Source organism: Nicotiana tomentosiformis, chromosome 3 (genome assembly GCF_000390325.3).
Source record: "Nicotiana tomentosiformis chromosome 3, ASM39032v3, whole genome shotgun sequence".
NCBI lineage: Eukaryota > Viridiplantae > Streptophyta > Magnoliopsida > Solanales > Solanaceae > Nicotiana > Nicotiana tomentosiformis.
Window position 1 is genome coordinate 151,475,749 of NC_090814.1, and position 8,938 is coordinate 151,484,686.

General features: G+C 39.5%; 1 protein-coding gene across 1 annotated transcript; it reads left to right on the forward strand.

The window, feature by feature from the left end:
* Nucleotides 1-4,493: 4,493 nt before the first annotated feature.
* Nucleotides 4,494-8,617, forward strand: LOC104113734 (glutamyl-tRNA reductase-binding protein, chloroplastic). The gene is made up of 5 exons (XM_009623996.4): nucleotides 4,494-5,090; nucleotides 5,186-5,266; nucleotides 6,035-6,139; nucleotides 6,470-6,619; nucleotides 8,059-8,617. The coding sequence occupies exons 1-5, from the start codon at nucleotides 4,704-4,706 to the stop codon at nucleotides 8,296-8,298; spliced, it is 963 nt and encodes a 320-aa protein (XP_009622291.1). The 5' UTR covers nucleotides 4,494-4,703; the 3' UTR covers nucleotides 8,299-8,617.
* The last annotated feature ends 321 nt before the right edge of the window (nucleotides 8,618-8,938 follow it).

Sequence of the window (8,938 nt, forward strand, 5' to 3'; positions counted from 1 at the left end):
CCTAAGGGCTACCTTAATTCGAGTTCGAGCAAACACTCACTCAATCATTAAGCCTAAGGGCTGTTTTCATTTTGAGTTCAAACGAACTCACTCGACTATTAAGCCTAAGGGCTACTCTTACTTCGAGTACGATCAAACACTCGACCATAAAGCCTAAGGGATACATTACTTCGAGTTCGAGCAAACGCTCACTCGACTATTAAGCCCAAGGACAACTCTTAATGCGAGTTCAGGTAAACTCAATCGTAATGACTACAAGGTCCAACTTCGATCAAATTGCCTAAAGCCTCGAACTTGTGAACAAAACTTTCATAAGGCATGAATGAAAAATTTTTCACAAGGCAAGAAAATGAAATGAAGACAAGTCGGAAAAAGAGATCTTTATATATATATATATATATATGAAAACATTTACAAAGTCCGATTAGGACTCTACATCATCATCGAGGACCCTACATTTACAAGTTCAAAAATGGAAAAACTTAAGGGGGCAGCTTTTTCTCCATCGAGGTCCTCCCCACTCTCAGACCCGCTCTTGCTCTCGTCTTCATCATCATTATCATCAGAAGTCAGAGATCCAGCTTCAGCTTCAAGCTCTTTAGCCTTTATAATCTGTTCGGTAAGATCGAAACCTAGAACATGGATCTCCTCGAGGGTTTCCCTCCGAGATTGGCATTTGGCGAGTTCATCAACCCAATATGCTCGAGTTTGAGCGGTCTCGACTGCCTTTCTCGCTTGTACTTGAGCGGTTTTAGCATCAGCCCGATAGACGGCAACGATCTCCTCTGCCTCGGCCTTTGCCTTTTCGGCTTCAAACTTGGCCTTTGCAATTTCAGAAGCCAACCGGGCCTCAAGTTCATTCTATTTTCTTTGCCTGAATCGAGCTTTTTTCCTTCATGCCTCGAAGCTGATTTTCGACCGATGACAATTGGGATAAAGCGGTCTCTTTTTCTACAGCGAAGCGGTCCATGCCTTCTTTCCACCCCAAGGTCTCCGCCTTTATCATGTCGACCTCCTCACGGAGCTGCCCGATCATCTCGATTTTCTGCTTCAGGTGTGAGATCGAAATATTAGCCACCGTTCCTGAATCGAGCCCATGAGGTTTTAAGAGTTTCATTACGTACTCGATCAGGTCGGACTGATCTTGGTGAGCCTTGGCCAACTCAGCTCAGAGGTCCTTGATTTCCTCTTCTCTTTGCCCCGCAAAGAAGTTTAAGGGTATTTCTCTCCTCCGAGAGCCCTCGAAGGTCGGTCTCATGCTTCCCGATGAAGCACTGAGGCCTACACAGAAAGAAGAAAAGAAGTTAAAAGAGAAAAACAAACACAAGGGTAATACCAACAAGGGGAGTTAAGGCTTACCTGATTCACAGCTCGCCGCACTTCGTTAAAAAGGCTCGATGCCTTGCCCGAGTCCTTCCTCGGGACCTCCAAGTCACTTAGGCCGATAGCATCTTCGACCCCAGTAAAATAATCACGGAAGGGATCCTCCCTTCCGTGGACCCCTTCGATAGAAAGGGTCTTCAAGGCCCGAGCTTCTTGAATCGCTTCCTCGAAAACGGGGAGCCTCCAATTTCTATTGCCCCGAGTAAATCACTTGGGGCATTCTCTCCATCTCGGGGAGCCTCGAGATCAGCCCCTGCAGTCGTACCCACCATTGGCTCATTATAGTGAGAGGTAGCCTCGATCCTCAATGACTCAGGGACTTTGATCAATTCTCTTTCCGAGATTCCCCCATCACGAGATAGAATCTCTGCTGCCTTCATCGATTCAATAGCCTTTGGGGCCTCGGTGCTCATTTTCACTCGGGCCACCTGCCCGGAGTCATCATCTTCCTCTTCTTCATCTTCATCCCTAAGATGTCGAACAGAGTCTTCGGTCAGAAGGATGATATTATTCCTCGGCTTACGGGCCTTCTTCTTCTTAGGTTCCGGATCCTCGGAGGTCGAAATCTTTTTCCTGTTTTTGTCCTTTGCCTGTTTTGGTGCCGGGATCGAAGTCTCTTCCTCACCAGATAAGGGCCTCATAACGACATCTTTGCCAAGGCCTGTATAAAAAAAATGTAAGAAACGCTTTATGAAGTCAACAAAGACGGGGGAAAGAAGCTTACCATGTATTTTGGCCTCCCATCGGCCCTTTAATAAATCGCGCCACGAGTGCTCGGCATATTTAGAGGTCGAGGCTAGGTCCCGTACCCAGCTCTTAAGGTTAGGAATTGCACCGGGCATCCAAGCAACCGCTACATCACGGAAAAGGATATCGGTGAGAAAGAAACAAAGGAGCAAAACAATGGGAGTTAACAGTAGGATTGTATTTACGCTTCATATTCCATTGCTCGGGAAATGGCATCTTCTCGGCCGGGATTAGGTCGGAAGTCTTCACTCGAACGAATCGGCCCATCCAGCCTCGGTCCTTGTCCTCGTCTATGCTCGAGAATAACACTTTGGTGGCCCGGCGCTGGAGTTTTATTAACCCACCTCGATAGAGGCGGGGGCTGTACAACCTGATGAGGTGGTCGAGGGTGAAAGGCATCCCCTCGATTTTGTTTACAAAGAAGCGGATCAGAATAACGATTCGCCAAAAAGAAGGATGGATTTGGCCTAGGGTTATGCGGTATTGTCGGCAAAAATCAATGACAACAGGGTCGAGGGGGCCCAACGTGAAAGGGTAAGTATAAACATTTAAAAACCCTTTCACATGAGTAGTAATATCTTCTTCGGGAGCCGGGATTATCACTTCTTTGTTCTCCGAGTTGCAATCTTTCCTTACATGTTTAAGATATCCCTCAGTTATCGAGCACATATACCTCGATACTGGCTCGCATCGACCGGGAACCGGCGAGGCTTTGTCGGTCTTAAAATCAGAAGTGAGAACACATACCCCGAGAACACACTCCTCAGGTCTTGGCTCCATCGGTGTTTTATCGCCGGCAGGCTGCGATGAAGAGGCGTTCTCTTTTTGAGGAAGAATTTTTGACGTTTTGGCCATCTAAATTTCTATGAACAAAGATCAGAAGTATTTTGGTGTTTTGAGAAAGGAATTTGCAGTGAAAATCACAGATTTACAGATGAAGAACTCAAAAGATGCGAAAAAGAACTTAGAAGATTTAGAGATTGAAGATCTAAAAGTAAAAAATGGTAAAGAGAGGGACTATTTACAGAGTTGGCAATGACGGTTCAATATCAGTAGTGGCCGACCAACGCTTGACACACATTTAATGCCTTGGTAACTGGATCGACGGGACAGTTATCACATACGTCATGGTCGAGCTCGATGCAAACGTCAGTGTATATCTAGTCGTATCATTGGAAAATCATGTCATTTCTCGCCACATTCTTCCCGAGAAACGAGGGGACTATCTGTATACGGTCAGAACCGATTTTGCTCTTCATGTGGTTAGTCAAGATTGGAACATGATGGATCAAGGGTCGTTTTCATAATACCGGGATGAGATCCGAAGCCAGGTTACCAAGCTCAAGATTAAGGGACCGATCAATACCGGGCTCGAAGTCATTATCGAGCTCGAGTCCAAATCGAACTATAATGTGAAGTGGCGTCATCGAACTCAAGACCCGAGCCCGTTCCAACACCGAGCCCGAGTCAACATCGAGCTCGAGTCAGTATCAAGCTCGAAATCTGGAGATCGACCAATATCAAGTCCGACCAAGATCGAGCTAAGAGACAAGACCTGTTGTAGCCGCACTTGGGGAGAGAATCTCGACAGAAATTAAGAAAAAACTAAATTAACTAATCTATCATGAGATCCCCACTATGTATTTTTTTTATTATATCCAAAGTAAGATCCCTCCATTATAAAAAAGTGGCTATCGTTTCTGTAAAAGCATGGAATATTAAGGCATCTACACACTCCCTTATTGAAAAGATTATTGATATTCATGTATAGATACAGGAGAAATTATCCTTTTGTGAGCCTTGTACATTGATTTATCTTGCTTATCCGTAAATCGTTTTCTACTTAGTTTGGTTTGTATTTCATTCCTTTTTTACAGTCAATATTCAATATTTTTCTACATACTTTTTCGATTTGTACCAAGCTATATCACATATCCTTAGAACTACGTATAAATTCAACTCTATTCGTTTTTCGGGTAAACAATTAGGATAAAAGGTGTAATTGAGAACATTCTCTAGATATTGCATACTCCACTTTCTATGTCCAAATTAACGGTTGATTTTAATGTTCAAAACAATGAAAATCTGATTGTCAACTATTTCTGATATATAATATAATATCACGTGTTTTGAAGTAACAATAGTATTATTTGATGAATTGATTTATTTTATGTGTTTATTGTCTTTTAAGTATTTTTCTAATTTTTGTGATGTTTGAAAATTAAAAGAGGCTTAAAAGCGCTTATTTTAGGCATAAAAAATATAAAAATAAACCAAAAATAAAAAAATTGGGTATTACAAACTTATTGACTTTTTCTTTTGGAGCTACTTTTTATGAGTCAATCCAAACACTCTATTTCAATAATATCAACTCTAATTATTTTCTGTAGTTTGAAAACAAATAGTACGATTTTTGAAATCAGTGTAGTTAATCCTACAAAACTAAAAATAAAAAAGAGCAGAAAAGAAAATTTCTGAACTGAATTTGCATATGCCGTTTTAGATAAAAGATTGCTTCTCATCATCTTCTTCTGCTCCTGAAGTTACCCAATTCTCTGAGAAACTGAATCTGAATGACGACCCACCTTCCAACTTCATCTCTTCCCTCGACGCGTCTCTCTAAAGTTGCACTACCTTTCAGTAAATCCTGGAATAGAGCTCAATTCACCTTCCCAAAATGTCCAAGATTTTCAATTGGGCCTCTTAGATGTGCAGTTTCAGTTGTATCGGAGCCAATTCAATCAGAAAAAACCAACAATGGGAAACCATACCCAGCTGAAGTTTCGAGGACAATTATGGAATTATCTTCAGTTGGAACTTTATCCACGCCCACCCTAGATGGTTGGCCTTTAGGCTTTGGTGTCCGTTTCGCTGTTGACCCACATGGAACTCCTGTCCTCTTTTTGAATGACGCCACTTCCAAATTATCTGTCAATTGCAAGTCTAGCATCCATGTTCAGGTCTGTACAGATGTATCTTAAACATTATGCATATGTGTTAATTAAAGTTATCAACTTGATTTTTTGATGTTGGAAAAATTTGAACTTGATATCAGTTTGAGCAATATGGATTGCGGACTCCACAGTGCACGATACAGGGGACTCTTGAAAAGCCAGAAGATACGACAGCTTTGAAGGTGAAAAAAATGTATTTTTTATTTATGCATTACTCTACTATATGCTAAAGGTGATACTGGATTGAAACTATAAAGCTATGTCACTTGTCTATCCGATCGAACTTTTATTGGAGTTTTGGAGTTGGGAATTTGGGATGGATGCATATACTGGCAAAAGTTGTGAATACAAACTAGGAATTTACACTGACTATTGCATTTCTTAAGATGAATTTCCAGCATAGTTAAGTGCACAGTATCGTTCGAGTTATATATAATGTCATTTGGTTACTAAAAGAGAGTGAAGAAAGCATGCAAGTTGATCTTTCAGCACCTGACTAGGACAAGATGGAAAATCGTCTATGCACCTCAGATGTGATGAAATGTAGGACTTTAGAGGGAAGCGATACCTAGGAATAGATTGAATATGGAGATATTCCATCTTTCATATCCATTATCGTCCAGCGATTTTTCTCTGCTTCAGTGCTTTGCCAGTGTAAAAGAAGTGTTGTCATTTTGAAAGGAATATTACATAGTAACATATTCCTGAGGTTATCTGAAACATTTATCCCCAAGCATGATATTCACTAATTTCAATAAATGTAGAGTTGATAGTAACTAAGCATGACTGGATTTATTGTGCTTCAGTTCTTTGTGCTTTTTTTTTTTTTTTCAATTTTAATGATGTCATATGTTCTAAGTTGATGCTTTATTTTTGATGAATTTTACCAAGTTTTGATCTTCGATGATAATCTGAACTCTCTATTGATGACACCAAGTTTCTTGTTTTAGAAGCTTCATTCAGTTTGGAAAAAACGATTTGGGCATGAAGTAGATGAAGACCACTTATTTTTGCTTTCTGTGGAACGGGTACTGCAACTTGAAGATTTTGCAGAGGTTTGTTTGTCTGTTTGCTATGGTTATTTCATTGATTTCCATGAACCAGTCATAGCTTTGTTTTGGCTTCTTTGGTTGAGATTACTTAACCTGATTTAATCTCCATTTGATAACATGCTTGGTTAATATTCCTTTTTATCATTTAACAGAACAGGTTAGCTTTAGTCAAATACGATATGATAACATTTGTTTAAATAATAGAACAATTTACATTATCCACACTAAACAGCTTCAAGTTTATTCTTTCGCCCTAAGTAGTATAGTATAGTTCATGTTGATTGCTGATTGCAGCTACCATAATGATAATATGAGATGATAAACTACTTTCAGGATGGAATTTGGGTCACTTCATCAGACTACAAGTTGGCGAACCCTGATCCTCTTCGACACTTTGCAGAAAGAATGATTGAAGAGATAAATACTCACAATAGGGAAGACATATTACGGTTTTGCAATATCTATGTTGACTTGGATTTCCAGGTTTGTAAGGAACATAGCTTTTGACTTTCTCTTACTTCCAGTTTAGTTTTTCTTTTTCACTTTAGTTCCATTATAGGTCTTGGTGTACCAACTCTTTTCTGTTTCAAGTAGTGTCCTTTGTGTGAGGATAAGATAAACTAGCCAAGTTTCAGATTAGTTAATTTTGTTTGTTCTTTTGGTAATAAAGGTGGTGTCCGAGCCACTTGTGCACCTTGACTAATTTTTAGTTTTTACCTATATCATATTCATATTTGGACTTTCATATCTTTAGATTTCTCTCTCTTTTTCGTCTGAAATACAATATAGAACAGTTCTAAGCCTGTTTGAGTTTTCTGTATATATTTACTTGAAAATATTTTACTTCCGACATATGCATATAAAATGACACAATTTCTGGTACTTACTGTGTGGTTTTCATGTAGACATTAAGATCTGTTCACTACTTGTGGAACATGTGACTTGCATATTGATTACAAAATTCCACCCTTATGTTTTTGTTAAGGTAGAGAAGTTTATAGGCCACACAGTGGCGGAGCTACATAGCTCCAAGGGGTGTCAACTGACACCCCTTCGCCGGAAAAATACACCGTTTAGGTAGGTAAAAATTATTCTTTTATGTATATATATACTATGTATTGCATTCCGTTGACTTTTTTGTGTATTTACTTCTTTAAATTTTGACACCCCCTTAGTGAAAATCTTGGCTCTGCTACTGAGGCCACAGTTATGTTGAAAAGAGTAAAAGTTGTTCGAAATATATTACAATTTCCTTCTTAGAAAAGTGCTGAAAAGGGAAAGTAGGAGTGTAGGACAATATTTTTGAGACAAAGGGAATATTAAGGAACTCTAATAGTCCAGAAGATAATGTTGGGATAGGGGCATATAGACCATCTAGGCGCTGTAGATTTTAACGCAAGATGAATAAAAATAAGAGTTCCCAGAGCAACAGACAAAGAACTTTGCGGAGCTTAGGCTTTGGTTTTTTTTTTTTTTTGGGGTTGTAGGTGGGGAGTGCTGACCATCTGAGCAACCCCCTCTTGTCAGACTTTGTGTTATGAAATAGGATTAGCTGTAGCATTGTGATGGCCCTGGTTTGCATTAATAGTTGATATGTGCCCTTTTACCTGGCTCGAGAGTTGTGTTTGATCGTTATCTCGCTCTCTTTCTAGTTGATAGGTAACATTTGATCATTTTCTCCATGTCCCATTTTTAAGTAAAAGCTCGCTAAGTTTGCAGTATAGATTTGTAATATTATCCATTACCTAGTAGTTTAGTTGAATGCTTATATCTGTGACCCGTGCTCCAGTTCAAGGAATGTAATCTAATCTTCCCTAGTTTATTGTGTGCTTTGAAGTAAATTACAATTTTTTACTGGTAGTTTCTTCACCATTGTTTGATGACTTAGTTATTTATTTGCTTTTCTTGGGCTGGACTCGCAGGTTTCTGATGCCAAGATGCTCTGGGTTGATAGATTAGGTTTTGATGTCCGCTTCAGGTCTCCTCAAAATGATGTATTTGAAGCCCGTATCCCATTCCCCAGAGAAGTTACTGACGAGAAGGGCGCAAAATCATCTTTCAATTGTATGTCTCAACTAGCTTGGGAAGTAGAAAAGAATTTCCATGCTGCAGAGTTTGAAAAGGCAAAACAACTGAAAAAGATAGAGTACACAGGACTCTGATTAATATTGGATTCGCTATGCAATTTTTGATGCAATTATTAGCTGCAATTTCTTGATACATCATTCTTTTTCTCGACGGATTGATTTGAACTTTGGAGGCTGATCAGTGTAATTGCTCAGTAGGATAGTGTAAGTTGGTGAGTGTTTGCAGTTGCAGCGGGAACGTAATATGTTCATCTCTGGTGCAGCACAAGAATGTTTGTGAGCACATAAGCTGTCGGTTAATGGAGCTCTTCTAAGACTCTTTTTTTCATTTACATGTAAGACCGTGGATCAGCATATTTTGTTGCAATGACAAAACTTGGATAGAACAACATAACGTAAAAACTCCAAAGTCATGGGTGTTGGTAGTGGCGGAGCCACCTTAGTCTAAGGAGTGTCAATTGACATTCCTTTGCCGGAAAAAGAATACTTTAGTCGAGTAAAAAAATTTCTTTTATACATATATATTATTTTGAATCCTCTTAAACCTTCGTATGTTAATATTTATATATTTTGACACCCCTTAAAAACAATTTGGCTCCGCCACTGTTGGCAGCATATTTTGGCCGGCACTATACAATCTGCGGCTGCTATCACCAATCTCTAGATTTCTCTAAGCTGCACTTGAGGGAAAAAAATTAACAGCTTAGTTGATCGC